The following is a 20,388-nucleotide window of genomic DNA, read 5'->3' on the forward strand; positions in this document are numbered from 1 at the left end:
GTTTGCCCTAATTCTTGCATTGGGACTAGAATAGAGTACATTGACCCAAGATATGAATCTTTGCCCAAACCCCGTATATTGAAGCGTACACCACAGATACTGCCATCCCACGCTATCAAAGGCCTTGGCTGTGTCTAAAGAGAAAACTGCCCTATCCCCCATATTGACAGATGGAATTTGTAGAATCGTGAAAACTCTGCGAATATTGATGGAGGTGGACTTTTGCGGCATAAAGCCCGTCTGGTCTGAATTGATAACAGATAATATAACTTTAGATAGTCTTGCAGCCAAGGCCTTTGCCAGGATCTTGACATCCGTGCATAATAGTGAAATTGGTCTATATGAGTCTGGTGATTTTGGGTCTCTCAGGTTTGGGTAGGACTACCATCACTGCTTCATGCATGGAGGCAGGCAAATATCCCACTTCCAGGGAATGGGTAAATACCTTCAACACTTGTCTAGTTCTTTGTTAATTGCATTATTAAAATCCACAACTATCAAGCCTGGAATGTTAGGATATTCCGCCATAAACTCCAGCACCATTTTCAGCAGCACTGAGGTGTATGGTGGGGGAATATAGATTGTTACCAGCACCATCTTAATTCCATTAATCGCCCACTGGACACATATGAACCTCCCCACTACATCCACAAATTCCTGTATACATTCGAAGTGTATATTCTTATTAATAAGTAGACTCACCCCCCTGGAATATGCGGAGAAGACCAAGTGCACAGAATAGCCAACCCAAGTTTCTGGAGCAATTGCACTTTTGATTTAGTAATGTGCGTTTCCTGCAGGCAGCAGATGGCTGGCTGGTATCTCAATAAATATCTAAATATGCCATGTCTTTTGTTAGCCTCTGATATTCCCCGCACATTCCAAATAATCACTTTAGTCATAGACGCCATTACCCATTTTCCCATTCCAAAACTGCCATTTCTTACATATAAGCATGCTTATAAGCATGCCACCCCCCCCCACCCCCCCCCCCCAATCCCTCTCAGTGACTACAAAATGTATTCAGATTTTCCAATATTACTTTCATAACATAGGGCTAACCATAAAAATCTAGCCCAACAATCTCTACTGCAAACTTCAGAACAGTACGTAAGTGCGATAAAAACTCTCATTGGTACGTATATAACGCTACTACTCAACATGACTGGGAATTCCCTTTTAAGTCCACAGTAGGAACTTTAATATCCTCAACAATGGAATTATACTGAGTTTACTCACTGAATGAATATTTCAGGTGCCCAAGTTCTGATTTCTGAGCTGCCGTTCATTCTTGTCTAGCCACTGTAGTGCAGCATCCAGGAAAAACAGCGCAGATCCTAAGGCAACTACCCTCAGCTTGGCTGGAAACATCATGGAGTATTGTATTTTTAATCCACGGAGTCGTCTTTTTATTTCCACAAAGCGGGCTCTTTTCTTCTGTACTTAAGATGAATAATCCGGGAATATGGAGACCTGTACTCCGTTTATCGTGAGCTCCGAGTGGTCCCTGGATCGCTGTAGTATAGTGTCTCTATCTTTATAGTGCAATATCTTTGCTAGGATTGGGTGAGGTTGGCATCCAGAAGGCAACGGTCTTGTAGGGACGCGATGTGCTCTCCCTACCGCATATAAGAACGATAGGAACTTTTCAGCTATCCACTTTTCAATAAATTCGGTAGCATTCACACCCTCCGCTTTTTCTGGCACCCCAACAAGCCTGATATTATTCCGGCGTGACCGGTTTTCAAGGTCATCTGTTTTAGCATATAATGCAGCGATATATCTTGGGTGGTTACTTTGGCTGCTTTTTGGAGCGGTTTGACTCCATCTTCCATTTCTGACACCCTTTGCGCTACCTCAGTAGTGCGTTCTGCCACTTTGTGCAGATCATGGCGTATGATAGAATAGGTCCTCTTTAAGCCTACCTAATTGTATATTCAAAATTTTAAGGGTGTTATTGCAGCTTGCTATGCCAGCCATTACATCTTTCAAAGTGGGTTCTGTTGTCTCCTCCTCCTGACCTTGTGCTTTTGAGTCTGCACTATATTGCTGCTTATGGGATAGCTGGGACCCCTGCACTGTCTGCTCATCTTCTGATGGACTCTCCTTCCCTTCTGACACAGATTGAGCTCTCTCCGAATCTTCCCACCTCTCCTTCAAGCTCTTTTGAAGCTTACGTGCGTACTTCTCCAGGCGCGCTGCTATCTGCTGGCACGCTGTAACAGGCATGCTCTCCTCTTCCTCCTCGTCGGCACCATATTGGATCCGTACCTCCTGCTCCGGTTTCATCAGAGTTTTGCCCTTTCTCTGCATTCTGCTGGGCTCTGGTTAAGGAGTGCACCTCTTTGGAGCTAGATGTCCCTTTGGGGGCAAGTTGGACATCGATGGTTTGCTGTGGAAAGGCTGGAAGTCAAAATCCTAGCAGGAGCTCCGGGACGCATGTGTTACACCATGTTCCGTCACGCCCCCCCCCCCCCCCGGGAACAAATAAATTTGACCAGAATTGAATCTGTTCCAATTGGTATGATAATCTGTGTATGACTCTCTGGCAGATTTACTAATTGGCATCAGCTGGAGGTGTGTGACGATGCCACCTGCCACACTGAATATCCTGCACTGGAGGCTGGACAAGATAGTACACATATCAAACTGGGCCAGTTACAGCAACTGTTCCAATCTCCCTGAAGTCCATGGAGTCAGGGGACAGGCTATGTGCAGAAGAAAGGGCACAGTCAAGGTATGACTGAACCGGGTTGTTCAGGCAATGCCTATCCTTTTGCCGATATGCATCAAGTTGGCATAGCACTTAAAAAATTAAAAAAACTTCCATCACATTAAGAAAACTAAATTGGCTGCTGCTGCTGCTGTGCCTTCTGAGACTTATTGTCGGGGTAGCACCACCAGAGAGGGCAGGAGGTCTCTCACTCAGCCAGGTTGGAGATGGGACTCCTGGACAGAAATACAGGTGACAGGTATCCGTAAAACATTCTCCCCTTTTTGCTTTGATTGCAATAATCTAAAAGTATGGTTATCTAGTAGTCATCACTTTGCTTGATGCTAACCACATGCTTGCCAGCATGAAGGCAACCAAGCACGCAGTTTGGCATGCCTGTGGACCCAGTTTTTTAAAGACCCCACTGCAATGGTTGCTCATGGCCAATGTCATCCTCATCATCATCAGCATATATATCATAACGAGTTCCAACCTCCTTGCCTAGCTGTGCCTGGGAAAACTCCATGTCCCCCTGCACCACAAACTTCTCCTTCTCCACTTTTTTTATGCGACTTCCTCTTTTATGCGACTTAGTCTGTCCAGGTTCCTATCAGCTACAGGATCCCCAGCAAGCTGTGGAGATTGTTGTTCTTCCTCTAGTCCTTGTTATATCAGCGTGAGCATTAGTACAAATATAAATATCAAGGGGATGCCATGTTAATGCTTGTGGCCTACTCTGGTGGCCTCTTCAAAGGGGTTGAGTATGCTACACATGTCCCTGATGAGCTGCCACTGCCTGCGCTCAGGTGTCACCTATTTAGACTAATCCTCTCCCTTTATATTCCCTCCCATACTGTCTCACTTTGCGGTTTATACTACTTCCTGGATGAAGTGTTCACTGCTGGAGGCTGCTGTTTGCTCAGATAAGTCTTTTCATGTATTGTGTTTCCTTGCTGGCTTGATTCTAGGTGACCCTGACATTATTATAGGGTTTTCAGGTGTCACACAGTCTTAGGTACATGGGCATGCAATCGTCTACCATTGAGACCCTTGCATGGGCATAGCAGTCAGAGAGAGCTTTTATGGTTTTATAATGCTCACCTATATGCTCCTTAGTTTGGGATCAAGCCAGTCGGACATTTATTCATAAGTTCCAGCTATGTGCAACATCATCCGTGACAATTCCTCAGACAATCATTAGTAACCTCATTGGTAGGATGCCAAGGCGTGTAAGTGAATGTATTTATGCACGTGGCTCTCATACTCAATACTAAATAAAGCGAGAGGTCTTGCATAATTTGTTTCAATTTTTTTATCATTTGCAAATCATTAAAGGGGTTCTTCAAGATTTTCCTCAGCATAGTTCTTCAATATGAGATCAGCTGAGGTCCGGTCCCTGCACTCCCACCAATCAGCTGTCTGAGGAAGCCTCAGTGCTCACCGGAGCTCCAGTTAATACAAAGCCTCCTCACAGCTTACCTAGCACAGCACCGCCTGTTGAATAGTAGCTGTGCTTGGCATTGCAGCTCAGACCTATTCACTCGAATGGGACTAAACTGTGCCTAGGCCATATGACGGATGAACTTCACATTGCATGGCCATGAAGATGCCTAAGAGCGCAGAGAGCACGGTGTCCTCTCCATACATCTGACCGACAAGGCTGCCGGGAACCTCCGATCGGATATTAATGACCTCTCCTGAGGATGGACTAAATATATCATATACATACTGTATATCACCTATAATGCTGTCGCATTTCCATCCATATTTAATTTGAATTTTAGCTGAATCGGTGACTATAATGCTAAAAAAACTGACAGAAGGCAGAACCTAAAAATGTAATATAAAATTGTATCATTCAGTGAAGGAGTAGAATCTGTGAGTCTTCTTTGCTTTACTTAGTGGTCACTACTCACCAGGGCGGTTATCTGTAGGAATGTCCTCTGTACTCTGCTCATCACCCCTCACATATGTCTCTGTAAAAAATATAATGTTCCGATCTTCACCCAGATTCACAAGCTGTAAAAAAAAAAATATTGTAGAAGTCATCAGATGGTTGGAAAAGTCATGTAGAAGGTTTTATATGACCTGAAAAGATGACCAAAAATGACCGGACAGCAGGAGTTACGTGACCCAAATATCTGCAGGTCTCCTGTTTACAGTGAGGAACATAAGTATTTGAACACACTGCGATTCTGCAAGTTCTCTGGGGTCTGAAAATCTCATTGAAGGTGCACTCCCACTCTGAGAGACAGAATTACGCCCTGATGTCCCGGCACTTAAGGACACAGGGCGTACCTGTACGTCCTGTGTATTTCCGATCACCGCTGAGCGGCGGGCGGTGATCGGACCGGAGTGCCTGCTGAAATCATTCCACAGGCACTCTGTGACAATGCCGAGGGGCGTCCTGTGACCCCCCCGTATCTGCGATCGCTGCAAACCGCAGGTCAATTCGGACCTGCGGTTTGCAGCACTTTCGGAAGTTTATGATCCGGCAGGCTGTGCTATTTTTGTTGCAAATTTTTCATTTTAATCCATTTTTCCAGTAACAAAGCAAGGGTTATCAGCCAAACAAAACTCAATATTTATTGCCCTGATTCTGTAGTTTGCAGAAACAACCCATATGTAGTCGTAAACTGCTGTATGGCCAAACGGCAAGGCACAGAAGGAAGGGAATGCCATATGGTTTTTGGAAAGCAGATTTTGCTGGACTGTTTTTTTGACACAATGTCCCATTTGAAGCCACCCTGATGTACCCCTATAGTAGAAGTTTACAAAAAAGTGACTCCATCTAAGAAACTACATCCCTCAAGGTATTCAAAACTGATTTTACAAACTTTGTTAACCCTTTAGGTGTTCCACAAGAGTTATTGGCAAATGGAAATGAAATTTCAGAATTTCTAGTTTTTGTTACCTTGCCTCAAAAAAAGTGTAATATAGAGCAACCAACAATCATATTTACCCTAAAATAGTAGCAACAAAACTGCCACCTTATCCCGTAGTTTCCAAAATGGGGTCACTTTTTGGGGAGTTTCTACTGTAGGGGTGCATCAGGGGGGCTTCAAATGGGACATTGTGTAAATAAACCAGTCCAGCAAAATCTGCTTTCCAAAAACCATATGGCGTTCCCCTCCTTCTGTGCCCTGCCGTGTGCCCGAACAGCAGTTTACAACCACATATGGGGTGTTTCTGCAAACTACAGAATCAGGGCAATAAATATTGAGTTTTGTTTGGCTGTTAAAATTTGATTAAAATGAAAAATGATCAAAAAAAATAAATGTAAATTCTGACATTTTATCTCCATTTGCCATTAACTCTTGTGGAACACCTAAAGGGTTAACAAAGTTAGCAAAATCCTTGAGGGGTGTAGTTTCCAAAACTGTGTAATTTTTGGGTGGTTTCTATTATGTAATCCTCACAAAGTGACTTCAGACCTGAACTGGTCCTTAAAAAGTGGGTTTTGGAAAATTTCAGAAATATAAAAAAAAAAAGGGCATTCTTAAAATGATCCAAACAGGAAGTAGACATATGGGGAATGTAAATTAATAACTATTTTTGGAGGTATTACTATGTATTATAGAATAAAACAAAAAAGAAAAGCCTCACTATAATACTATAAAGGTAGGGCAGACAGAAAACCAACCGTGTAAACCTAAAAATGTTGCTGTACAAACAACCAGAGAATGCCCAATGTATTCAAAAACATATTTATTTCATCATTAATAGATCATGATTATACAAGTATGAAAGATGACACAAAAAAAAGTTTTGAAAAAAAATCAGCAACGGACCCGGATACCGTAGTCCCCCGGCCAGCATCTCTGTAGCCCGCCAAAAAGGTGGAACAAATGTCTGATGTAGGCTAAAACCAAAGCTCACCCGTGGGTATCTGCTGGGAAATTTTGACATACTGTGTGACATGATGGAGGGAAGAAACAGCAGGCACAAGGACAGGCAGAAAACACCCCAACGTGCGTTTCGCCTCAGCTTTGTTAAATTTCAAGATTTGCTTCTAAACTTCTAAGCCTTGTAACATCCCCAAAAAATAAAATGGCATTCCCAAAATGATCCAAACAGGAAGTAGACATATGGGGAATGTAAATGCTAACTATTTTTGGAGGTATTACTATGTATTATAGAAGTAGAGAAATTAAAACTTGGAAATTTGCAAATTTTTCCAACTTTTTGGTAAATTTTTTTTAACTTTTTTTTATAGAAATGATTTTTTACATGATGGAGGGAAGAAACAGCAGGCACAATGACAGGCTGAAAACACCCCAACGTGCGTTTCGCCTCAGCTTCGTTAAATTTCAAGATTTGCTTCTAAACTTCTAAGCCTTGTAACATCCCCAAAAAATAAAATGGCATTCCCAAAATGATCCAAACAGGAAGTAGACATATGGGGAATGTAAATGCTAACTATTTTTGGAGGTATTACTATGTATTATAGAAGTAGAGAAATTAAAACTTGGAAATTTGCTAATTTTTCCAACTTTTTGGTACATTTTTTTGAACTTTTTTTTTTATAGAAATGATATTTTTTTACTCAATTTTACCAATGTCATGAAGTACAATATGTGACAAAAAAAACAATCTCAGAATGGCCTGGATAAGTAAAAGCGTTTTAAAGTTATTCACACATAACGTGACACTGGTCAGATTTGCAAAAAATAGCCTGGTCCTTAGGGTGAAAATGAGCCCGGTCCTTAACCACCTCCCGACCGCCGTACGCGTATATGCGTCCGGGAGGTGGTTGCTTTATTCCTCCTGGACGCATATACGCGTCTTCTCGCGAGACGCGAGATTTCCTGTGAACGCGCGCGCACAGGCGCGCGCGCTCACAGGAACAGAAGGTAAGCGAGTGGATCTCCAGCCTGCCAGCGGCGATCGTTCGCTGGCAGGCTGGAGATCCGAATTTTTTAACCCCTAACAGGTATATTAGACGCTGTTTTCATAACAGCGTCTAATATACCTCCTACCTGGTCCTCTGGTGGTCCCTTTTGTTAGGATCGACCACCAGAGGACTCAGGTAGGTCAGTACAGTCCCACCAAACACTACACTACACTACACTACACCCCCCCCCCGTCACTTATTAACCCCTTATAAACCCCTGATCACCCCATATAAACTCCCTGATCACCCCCCTGTCATTGATCACCGCCCTGTCATTGATCACCGCCCTGTCAGGCTCCGTTCAGACGTCCGCATGATTTTTACGGATCCGATCCATGTATCCATGGATCCGTAAAAATCATGCGGACGTCTGAATGGAGCCTTACAGGGGGGTGATCAATGACAGGCGGGTGATCACCCATATACACTCCCTGATCACCCCCTGTCATTGATCACCGCCCTGTCAGGCTCCATTCAGACGTCCGCATGATTTTTACGGATCCGATCCATGTATCCATGGATCCGTAAAAATCATGCGGACGTCTGAATGGAGCCTTACAGGGGGGTGATCAATGACAGGCGGGTGATCACCCATATACACTCCCTGATCACCCCCCTGTCATTGATCACCCCCCTGTCATTGATCACCCCCCTGTCAGGCTCCATTCAGACGTCCGCATGATTTTTACGGATCCGATCCATGTATCCATGGATCCGTAAAAATCATGCAGACGTCTGAATGGAGCCTTACAGGGGGGGTGATCAGTGACAGGGGGGTGATCACCCTGATCACCCTCTGTCATTGATAACCCCCCTGTAAGGCTCCATTCAGACGTCCGCATGCGTTCTGTGGATCCGATCCATGTATCCATGGATCCGTAAAAAATCATGCGGATGTCTGAATGGAGCCTTACAGGGGGGGGTGATCAGTGACAGGGGGGTGATCACCCTGATTACCCTGATCACCCCCTGTCATTGATAACCCCCCTGTAAGGCTCCATTCAGACGTCCGCATGCGTTCTGTGGATCCGATCCATGTATCCATGGATCCGTAAAAAATCATGCGGATGTCTGAATGGAGCCTTACAGGGGGGGTGATCAGTGACAGGGGGGTGATCACCCTGATTACCCTGATCACCCCCTGTCATTGATAACCCCCCTGTAAGGCTCCATTCAGACGTCCGCATGCGTTCTGTGGATCCGATCCATGTATCCATGGATCCGTAAAAAATCATGCGGATGTCTGAATGGAGCCTTACAGGGGGGGTGATCAGTGACAGGGGGGTGATCACCCTGATTACCCTGATCACCCCCTGTCATTGATAACCCCCCTGTAAGGCTCCATTCAGACGTCCGCATGCGTTCTGTGGATCCGATCCATGTATCCATGGATCCGTAAAAAATCATGCGGATGTCTGAATGGAGCCTTACAGGGGGGGTGATCAGTGACAGGGGGGTGATCACCCTGATTACCCTGATCACCCCCTGTCATTGATAACCCCCCTGTAAGGCTCCATTCAGACGTCCGCATGCGTTCTGTGGATCCGATCCATGTATCCATGGATCCGTAAAAAATCATGCGGACGTCTGAATGGAGCCTTACAGGGGGGGTGATCAATGACAGGGGGGTGATCAGGGAGTCTATATGGGTGATCACCCTCCTGTCATTGATCACCCCCCTGTCATTGATCACTCCCCCCCTGGTAAGGCTCCATTCAGCCATTTTTTTTGGCACAAGTTAGCGGACATTTTTTGTTTGTTTTTGTTTTTTCTTACAAAGTCTCATATTCCACTAACTTGTGTCAAAAAATAAAATCTCCCATGAACTCACCGTACCCCTCACGGAATCCAAATGCGTAAACATTTTTAGACATTTATATTCCAGACTTCTCACGCTTTAGGGCCCCTAAAAAGCCAGGGCAGTATAAATACCCCACATGTGACCCCATTTCGGAAAGAAGACACCCCAAGGTATTCCGTGAGGGGCATATTGAGTCCATGAAAGATTGAAATTTTTGTCCTAAGTTAGCGGAAAGTGAGACTTTGTGAGAAAAAAACAAAAAAAATCAATATCCGCTAACTTATGCAAAAAAAAAAAAATTCTAGGAACTTGCCATGCCCCTCATTGAATACCTTGGGGTGTCTTCTTTCCAAAGTGGGGTCACATGTGGGGTATTTATACTGCCCTGGCTTTTTAGGGGCCCGAAAGTGTGAGAAGTAGTCTGGGATCCAAATGTCTAAAAATGCCCTCCTAAAAGGAATTTGGGCACCTTTGCGCATCTAGGCTGCAAAAAAGTGTCACACATGTGGTATTGCCGTACTCAGGAGAAGTTGGGGAATGTGTTTTGGGGTGTCATTTTACATATACCCATGCTGGGTGAGAAAAATATCTTGGTCAAATGCCAACTTTGTATAAAAAAATGGGAAAAGTTGTCTTTTGCCAAGATATTTCTCTCACCCAGCATGGGTATATGTAAAATGACCCCCCAAAACACATTGCCCAACTTCTCCTGAGTACGGCGATACCAGATGTGTCACACTTTTTTGCAGCCAAGGTGGGCAAAGGGGCACCTTTCGGATTTCGCAGGCCATTTTTTACACATTTTGATTTCAAGGTACTTCTTACACATTTGGGCCCCTAAATTGCCAGGGCAGTATAACTACGCCACAAGTGACCCCATTTTGGAAAGAAGACACCCCAAGGTATTCCGTGGGGGGCACGGCGAGTTCCTAGAATTTTTTATTTTTTGTCACAATTTAGCGGAAAATGATGATTTTTCTTTTTTTTTCTTTTTTCCTTACAAAGTCTCATATTCCACTAACTTGCGACAAAAAATAAAAAATTCTAGGAACTCGCCATGCCCCTCATGGAATACCTTGGGGTGTCTTCTTTCCAAAATGGGGTCACTTGTCGGGTAGTTATACTGCCCTGGCAATTTAGGGGCCCAAATGTGTGAGAAGAACTTTGCAATCAAAATGTGTAAAAAATGCCCTGCAAAATCCGAAAGGTGCACTTTGGAATATGTGCCCCTTTGCCCACCTTGGCAGCAAAAAAGTGTGACACATCTGGTATCGCCGTACTCAGGAGAAGTTGGGCAATGTGTTTTGGGGTGTCATTTTACATATACCCATGCTGGGTGAGGAAAAATATCTTGGTCAAATGCCAACTTTGTATAAAAAAATTGGAAAAGTTGTCTTTTGCCAAGATATTTCTCTCACCCAGCATGGGTATATGTAAAATGACAGCCCAAAACACATTCCCCAACTTCTCCTGAGTACGGCGATACCACATGTGTGACACTTTTTTGCTGCCAAGGTGGGCAAAGGGGCGCATATTCCAAAGTGCACCTTTTGGATTTCACCGGTCATTTCTTACACATTTTGATTGCAAAGTTCTTCTCACACATTTGGGCCCCTAAATTGCCAGGGCAGTATAACTACCCCACAAGTGACCCCATTTTGGAAAGAAGACACCCCAAGGTATTCTGTGAGGGGCATGGTGAGTTCCTAGAATTTTTTATTTTTTGTCGCAAGTTAGTGGAATATGAGACTTTGTAAGAAAAATAAATAAATAAAAAAATCATCATCATTTTCCGCTAACTTGTGACAAAAAATAAAAAGTTCTATGAACTCACTATGCCCATCAGCGAATACCCTAGGGTGTCTACTTTCCGAAATGGGGTCATTTGTGGGGTTTTTCTACTGTTTGGGCATTGTAGAACCTCAGGAAACATGACATGTGCTCAGAAAATCAGAGCCGTTTCAAAAAGCGGAAATTCACATTTTTGTACCATAGTTTGTAAATGCTATAACTTTTACCCAAACCATTTTTTTTTTGCCCAAACATTTTTTTTTTTTCAAAGACATGTAGAACTATAAATTTAGTGAAAAATTTATATATGGATGTCGGTTTTTTTGCAAAATTTCACAGCTGAAAGTGAAAAATGTCATTTTTTTGCAAAAAAATCGTTACATTTTGATTAATAACAAAAAAAGTAAAAATGTCAGCAGCAATAAAATACCACCAAATGAAAGCTCCATTAGTGAGAAGAAAAGGAGGTAAAATTCATTTGGGTGGTAAGTTGCATGACCGAGCGATAAACGGTGAAAGTAGTGTAGTGCCGAAGTGTAAAAAGTGGCCTGGTCATGAAGGGGGTTTCACCTAGCGGGGCTGAAGTGGTTAAAGGGTTAAAAAAAAAAAAAAAAAAAAGGAAATCACATTGTATGATTTTTAAAGAATGTATTTGTCTTGCACTACTGCACATAAGTATTTGAACACCTGGCAATAAGCAAGAATTCTGGCTCTCAAAGACCTGTTACGGTGCCTCAAAAAGTCCACCTCTACTCCACTCATTAATCTAACTTAGTAGCACCTGTCCGAGCTCTTCAACCGCCTCCGGACCACCTAACGCAGGATCGCGTTCCGGAGGCGGCTGTCCCAGGCACAGTCACGCATATACAAGTCACACAGGCGCGCGCGTTCACAGGATCGCAAGGTAAACGAGTGGATCTACAGCCTGCCAGCGGCGATCGTTCGCTGGCAGGCTGTAGATGTGATTTTTTAACCCCTAACTGGTATATTAGACGCTGTTTTGATAACAGCGTCTAATATACCTGCTACCTGGTCCTCTGGTGGTCCCTTTTGCTTGGATCGACCACCAGAGGACATAGGTAGCTCTGTAAGTAGCACCAAGCACCACTACACTACACCCCCCCCCCCCGTCACTTATTAACCCCTTATTAACCCCTGATCACCCCCCTGTAAGGCTCCATTCAGATGTCCGTATGTGTTTTACAGATCCACGCATCCATGGATCGGATCCGCAAAACACATACGGACGTCTGAATGGAGCCTTACAGGGGGGGTGATTAATGACAGGGGGGTGATCACCCCATATACACTCCCTGATCACCCCCCGTCATTGATCACCCCCCTGTAAGGTTCCATTCAGACACCCATATGTGTTTTACGGATCCACGCATCCATTGATCGGATCCGCAAAACACATACGAACGTCTGAATGGAGCCTTACAGGGGGGTGATCAGTGACAGGGGGGGTGATCAGCCCATATAGACTCCCCGATCACCCCCCCGGGTAAGGCTCCATTCAGACATTTTTTTGGCACTTGTTAGCGGAATTTTTTATTAATTTTTTTTTCTTACAAAGTCTCATATTCCACTAACTTGTGTCAAAAAATAAAATCTCACATGAACCATACCCCTCGCGGAATCCAAATGCGCAAAAAATTTTAGACATTTATATTCCAGACTTCTTCTCACGCATTAGGGCCCCTAAAATGCCAGGGCAGTATAAATACCCCACATGTGACCTCATTTCGGAAAGAAGACACCTCAAGGTATTCGCTGAGGGGCACATTGAGTGCATGAAAGATTTACATTTTTGTCCCAAGTTAGCGGAAAGGGAGACTTTGTGAGGAAAAAAAAAAAAAAAAACTATTTCCGCTGACTTGTGCCAAAATAAAAAATAAAAAATTTATATGAACTCGCCATGCCCCTAATTGAATACCTTGGGGTGTCTTCTTTCCAAAATGGGGTCACATGTGGGGTATTTTTTTCTGCCCTGGCATTTTAGGGGCCCGAAAGCATGAGAAGAAGTCTGGGATCCAAATGTCTAAAAATGCCCTCCTAAAAGGAATTTGGGCCCCTTTGCGCATCTAGGCTGCAAAAAAGTGTCACATATGTGGTATCGCCGTACTCAGGAGAAGTTGGGCAATGTGTTTTGGGGTGTCATTTTACATATACCCATGCTGGGTGAGATAAATATCTTGGTCAAATGCCAACTTTGTATAAAAAAAATGGGAAAAGTTGTCTTTTGCCGAGATATTTCTCTCACCCAGCATGGGTATATGTAAAATGACACCTCAAAACACATTGCCCTACTTCTCCTGAGTACGGCGATACCAGATGTGTGACAATTTCTTGCAGCCTAGGTGGGCAAATGGGGACACATTCCAAAGAGCACCTTTCGGATTTCACAGGCGATTTTTTACAGATTTTGATTTCAAACTACTTCGCACGCATTTGGGCCCCTAAAATGCCAGGGCAGTATAACTACCCCACAAGTGACCCCATTTTGGAAAGAAGACACCCCAAGGTATTTCATGATGGGCAGAGTGAGTTCATGGAAGTTTTTATTTTTTGTCACAAGTTAGTAGAATATGAGACTTTGTAAGGAAAAAAAATAATAATAAAAGAAATCATCATGTTCCGCTAACGTGTGACAAAAAATAAAAAGGTCTAGGAACTCACTATGCCCATCAGCGAATACCTTAAGGTGTCTACTTTACGAAATGGGGTCATTTGTGGGGGGTTTCTACTGTCTGGGCATTGTAGAACCTCAGGAAACATGACAGGTGCTCGGAAAGTCAAAGCTGCTTCAAAAAGCGGAAATTCACATTTTTGTACCATAGTTTGTAAACTCTATAACTATTACCCAAACCATTTTTTTTACCCAAACATTTCTTTTTTAATCAAAGACATGTAGAACAATAAATTTAGAGAAAAATTTATATATAGATGTCGTTTTTTAAAAATAAATTACAACTGAAAGTGAAAAATGTCATTGTTTTGTAAAAATTTTGTTAAATTTTGAATAATAACAAAAAAAGTAAAAATGTCAGCAGCAATGAAATACTACCAAATGAAAGCTCTTTTAGTGAGAAGAAAAGGAGGTAAAATTCATTTGGGTGGTAAGTTGCATGACCGAGCAATAAACGGTGAAAGTAGTGTAGTGCAGAAGTGTAAAAAGTGGCCTGGTCATTAAGGGTGTTTAAGCTAGGGAGGCTGAGGTGGTTAAAGACCCCTGTCCACCGCACATTCAGACAGACGCCAACTACTACCATGTGAAAGACCAAAAGCTGTCAAAAGACACGAGAGACAAAATTGTGGACTTCCACAAGGCTGGAAAGGGCTACGGGGCAATTGCCAAGCAGCTTGGTAAAAATAGATCAACTGTTGGAGCAATTGTTAGAAAATGTAAGAGGCTAAAGACCTCACCTAAAGATCTCACCTCGTGGGGTATCACTGATGATCAGATAGGTGAGGAATCAGTCCAGAACTACAAGGGAGAAGCTGGTCAATGACATGAAGAGAGCTGGGACTACAGTTTCAAATCATGCATTGCACGGAAGGTTCCCCTTCTCAAGTCATCACATGTCTAGGCCCATCGGAAGTTTGCCAATGACCATCTAGATGATCTAGAGGAGGCATGGGAGAAAGTCATGTGGTCAGATGAGACCAAAGTATAACTTTTTGGTCTAAACTTCACTTGTGTTTGGGAGGAAAAAGAAGGATGAGTTGCATCCAAAGAACACCATCCCTACTGTGAAGCATGGGGGTGATAACATCATGCTTTGGGGGTGCTTTTCTGCGAAGGGGACAGGACGACTGCACTGTATTAAGGAGAGGATGAATGGGGCCATTTGTTGTGAGATTTTGAGCAACAACCTCCTTCTCTCAGTCACAACATTGAAGATGGGTTGTGGTTGGGTCTTCCAACATGACAACGACCAGAAGCACACAGTCAGGATAACCAAGGAGTGGCTCTGTAAGAAGCATATCAAGGTTCTGGAATGTCCTAGCCAGTCTCCAGACCTAAATCCAATAGAATATCTTTGGAGGGAGCTGAAGCTCCGTGTTGCTCAGCGACAGCCCCGAAACCTGACAAATCTAGGAGATGTGTGTGGAGGAGTGGGCCAAAATCCCTGCTGCAGTGTGTGCAAACCTTGCCAAGAACTACAGGAAACATTTACCTCTGTTATTGCAAACAAAGGCTTCAGTACCAAATATTATTACTGATTTTCTCAGGTGTTCCAAAACTTATGTTCAGCAGTGCAAGACAAATAAATTCTTAAACTAAAAATCACACAATGTGATTTCCTGAATATATATTTTTTTATTCTGCCTCAGAGTGGGAATGCACCTACAATGTGAATTTTAGACTCTCTATGATTTCTAAGTGGGCGAACTTGCAAAATCACAGGGTGTTCAAATACTTCTGTTCCTCGCTGTAAATCCAATCTGATTGCTTCATTATTCCAACCAGTTTGCAATGCAGGGAGAGTAGCCCTTATATTCCATCCCTAACATTACATTGTGTGTATGTAACATTACATTGTTTGTGCACCCGTTACCCTTGCTGGCCGTCCCAGGGCTGTGAAGCCTATAAGCCAAAGTTCTTTCGGTCCATGGCTTGTTTACCTCCCAGGAATTTGCACAATTATCTGCTCTGCTGCAGCCAATGACTGGATTCAGGGATAACATGTCCACAAGAAACACATCACCACTGAAGACAGTCATTGGCTGCAGTCAATGAGATGACCATGCCTGTGCCGGCGAGGAAACAAACAACATTTACTGGAAGATGGAAATAATGGAGCCAGCATGCATAACCGAAGCTAAGCGTAGCAGGTTCGTATGAATCTTTCTATAGTAGAGGCTGCGGGCACATGTAAAAAATTAATTATTCCTGAACAAACCCTTTAATGCTGTCTTTCTGTTCTATCTACCAGTTATGGAATGACTGCAGGCATGAAGATACTGTACGTAGTATAATGGACAGGTGAGAACTGATTATCAGCACTAGAACCCCCTGCTTATCACCAATTATAGTATAAGGGACAGGAGAGAACACAGGGGAGGTGAGAACTGATTATCTATCACCACTAGAATACTCTGCTATCACTGATTATAATGTAAGGACAAAGTAGTGTAACTAGAGTTCTAAGGGCCCCAGGGCAAACTGTTGTGCCACTATTGTGTAACCACAAAAGATCTGCAGCAGTTCACAGAGAAGGCCATCCTAAAAGTCTGTATAGGCAGAAAATTGTGAGAAGTTGCAGACAACATGTAACATCTATGGTCAGCTGTAATCCTGCCATATCCACCTTTCTCATTATACAAGGATAAAACATATAATACTGGTGGATAAAACAAGACTGAACACAAGATCTTAACAGCCTTCTACAGATCATAGGGAACATTTCATGAGACTTTATCTACATCTACCTGAACATCCTGTGGGACATTGCAATGTTCTTCTGAACCATCCTGTGGAAGGAGAGGACTGGGACATCTCTCCGGTGTTCTTCTCTCTTTCTTAACTGTAGGAAACACATTCAGTGACTGAATTCATCCCTTACATACAGATAATGAGAGGTAGTGTGTATTTAGTCATGTCTATTACCTGGTGATGTGAGGGGTCGGTGATCCTCCATCATGACGTCCTTGTACAGATCTTTGTGTTCTTCTAAATACTCCCATTCCTCCATGGAGAAATAGATGGTGACATCCTGACACCTTATAGGAACCTGACAACACAATGATACAGTCATAACCCAGATCCCTTCATAGCTTTCCTCTATAATGTCCCAGCATTCCCAGCAATGTCACCTCTCCAGTCAGCAGCTCAATCATCTTGTTGGTAAGTTCTAGGATCATCTCTCTACTGAACTCCTCATGTATCAGGGGGTGAGGTGGAGGCCCTGTCATTGGGCTATGGGTTCTTCCCCATTCTTCAGACACAGGGGCCTGACAGTGCTCACTGGAGGTCTTCTTCACTACTGTGTAGTCCTGGTTATGGAGAGACACAGTAATAAATATCACTCCATACATCTCCAGAGTCCCTCACCTCTCCAGTTATGTCCATCTGTTAGTAACATAGATAAGATGATGTAATGTGACATCATCAGAATCTCTTACCTCTCCAGTAAGCCGGAAGAGGATCTCTAGGGTGAGATTTATTATCCTCTCCGCCATCTTTTCACTGTCCATCCTTGATGGGTCAATAAGGAGAAGGGTCTTATATAGAAGATATCCAGTGAGCCGATCCTATATTGTAGGAACCTAAATGGAAAGAAGATGAGAAGATGTAAACTGAAAATACCATTTACAGTACCATTACTGGAGATAATAAGAGAAAACATCAGAGGAGACAATAAAGTGTAGATGTTGTGTTCTCTTTTTATAGTGATCGAAACATGTGTGAGGTCATGACAGTTTTATGGTATGTCACACCTTCAGCACCTTAATGGTCAGGTGATATACATACCACCATCGGAGCTCCAAAAGACCCCAAAAAAAAAAAAACAATCTTACTTTCATCAGTCCACAAAATGTCTCTTTAGGCCAGTCAATGTGCTCTTTGGCAAATTGTAACCTCTTCAGCGCGTCTTTTTTTCAACAGTGAGACTTTGCGGGGGCTTCTTGTAGATAGCTGTCACAGATGATGTTGCAGACAGCTGGAAGCTATGGATAAACATCCGACTGGCTTGATCCCAAACTAAGGAGCAAAAAGGTGACCCCTATAAAACCCTAAGAGCTCACCCTGACTGCTAAGCACATACAATGGTCTCAGAGGTAGACGATTGCATGCCCTCGTACCTAGACTGTGTGACACCTGAAAACCCTATAATAGTGAGGGGACACGAACACCGGCCACCTGCACTTAATACGGAGGGAGTCATGGTCACCTCGAATCAAGCCAGCAAGGAAACACAAGACATGAAAGGACTTATCTGAACAAGCAGTAACAGAAGTCTCCAGCAATGAACACTTCAATCCAGGAAGTAGTATAAACCGCAAAATGAGGCAGTATGGGAGGGAATATAAAGGGAGGCAATTAGTGTAAATAAGAAAAATTAACAGAATGTCGCGGCTCACTGCTGTCAGTGGATGATGCGGTGCTGCAAGCTAAAATTGAGGACGCCTCACCTCAATGTAAGAAGGAGTAATAGAATAGAAGAGCGAGCACTCACTCATACTCAGATTTAATAGTAAAATCAATAAACAATAATACAATAAAATGATGATAAAATACAAATAAAATATTGCAATAGTAGAATGGTTGGTCGACCAGTTTAGTAACGCAATCCACCTAGACGAAAGGGCATATCTCAGTAATACAATAGCGGTGTAACTGTGAATTAAATATAAGAATAAAGATCCTGTGAAAATAAACAGTGCAATAATGTGATCAACAATATTAATAACATATAATAAAAATATAATGTGATAAATGTGATGAGGTGATATGACACCTAATAGACTATGCAAGTCAAAAGAGTTCCTCCCATAAAGATGGATGGCCGCAACCTAAAATGACCAAATGAGCCGTTGAAATGTCTCAGCTTAATAGCTGTATCGCTTTCAGTAGTGGCAATTGTATGCCTAACTTTGTTGCAAAAGGTAAACTTTCCTGGGTGTGGAGTCTTACCTCCTGTGGCAGTATATTACTGCTGTACACGTGTGAAGTCGTCCACTTGGTGTTTGTTTGAAAATGTCGGGACTCCGCTGTACGAGACGCGCTGACGTCCGCGCTCTCGTAAGTGCTGCTTGTAAGGCAGTGACGTCTGATCTCGCGGTATTGTGAGTAAGACTCCCGTCCAATCTCTCTGTCCGCTTCAGACGTTAAACAGCAGTGTAGTTATCCCAGCAAAAGTAATTTTCAAATGTCTCTTAGCGCATGGCCATGCGAAAATTCTTTCTGGAGGTTATAATGAAGTATCGCCCAGACACGTTTCGGGACTGTTCCGGTCCCTTCCTCAGTGGTAATGGCAGACACTTCTAAACCTCCTCCTTTTTATACAATTACTTGGTAGATGGCAAATCCCGGTTGAACAATCCAGGCAGGAATGATAATATATAATTATCGCCATATTGCGGTTTGGTTGCGTTTTTCATGCGGTTGGAATCGGAACTTCCTTTTTTAGATCATACCCCTGCACACCACAAAACGCGGATGAGACAGAGAGATTATTCACCCAACCACTATCCCCAACAATCGGTTACTCACAACTACAACCTGAGACACAAAGACTCCCAATACCAGAACTTGAGGGAAGAACAGTTTCATCACACTCCCCTGCCCCGGAAACACTACGGGAGATCGAACGAGGAACTGATAAACGACAAGCGATCCCAGTATTACAAACCGTCAGAAGAAGGAAAACTAGGAAGAGCAAAAGGAAGAGAAGGGAGACACAGGAAACATCACTAGAATTAAATAAAAATAAGAATGTTATTGTGAACCTCAGTCCTATTGCTCTTACAGAACCACAAATCTCTTTACTGAATAAGGGTTTGAAATATGCCCCTACTATACAGATAGATAACTTTTCTACTTATATAGGGATACAAAAATTCATTATGAAAATCTGCTTGAAGAAGCATTTAAAAAAAAATCCTTTGCAAACTAAAAGGAGTGAGTCTTCTAGTATGTTTCAATACACAACGTTGAAAAATAAGTCCAAAATGTATCCACGCAATGAGATTAGTAAAGAGATGGCCACTTTTCAAAAATGTGTGGAGGGAGATTTGAGGAAAATGAGAGGTAGAGTGGGTAATAATAACTTAACCCCAAGAGAAACCTCAGCAATCAAAGAATTGCAGAAAAACAAATCTATTACCATACGGCCAGCAGATAAAGGAGGGGCAACAGTAATATTAGATACTGCCAAATATAATAATGAATGTTGGAGACAGTTGAGGGATACGAAAACCTATTTGAAGTTAATGAAGGACCCACTGATCCAATATAAAGAAGAATTAAAATTATTATGTGAAAAAGGGTTACAAGATCAGGTACTTCTCCAACAAGAATTTGATTTTATATTGGGCACAAAGGGACGCTTACCAGCATTCTACTGTTTGCCCAAAATCCATAAAAGCTTAGAAAATCCCCCCGGACGCCCCATAGTTTCTGGGATAGGCTCCATCACATCAAATTTATCCAGATATATTGATACACATCTCCAACCACTG

At 42.9% G+C, this 20,388-nt stretch overlaps 1 protein-coding gene across 1 annotated transcript in view; it reads right to left on the reverse strand.

Annotated features, from left to right (window-relative positions):
* LOC122940658 (oocyte zinc finger protein XlCOF7.1-like) overlaps positions 1 to 18,387 on the reverse strand; it is a 29,687-nt gene extending 11,300 nt beyond the window's left edge. Inside the window, exons 1-3 of the mRNA XM_044297347.1 lie at positions 18,384 to 18,387; positions 16,636 to 16,691; positions 4,630 to 4,732 (exon numbers count right to left, since the gene is read on the reverse strand). Of these exons, the coding sequence (XP_044153282.1) occupies positions 4,630 to 4,732; positions 16,636 to 16,691; positions 18,384 to 18,387 (163 nt within the window). The remainder of the gene's footprint in view (positions 1 to 4,629; positions 4,733 to 16,635; positions 16,692 to 18,383) is intronic.
* Positions 18,388 to 20,388: the final 2,001 nt, after the last annotated feature.

The sequence above is a fragment of the Bufo gargarizans genome, chromosome 6, assembly GCF_014858855.1.
Source record: "Bufo gargarizans isolate SCDJY-AF-19 chromosome 6, ASM1485885v1, whole genome shotgun sequence".
Lineage (NCBI taxonomy): Eukaryota > Metazoa > Chordata > Amphibia > Anura > Bufonidae > Bufo > Bufo gargarizans.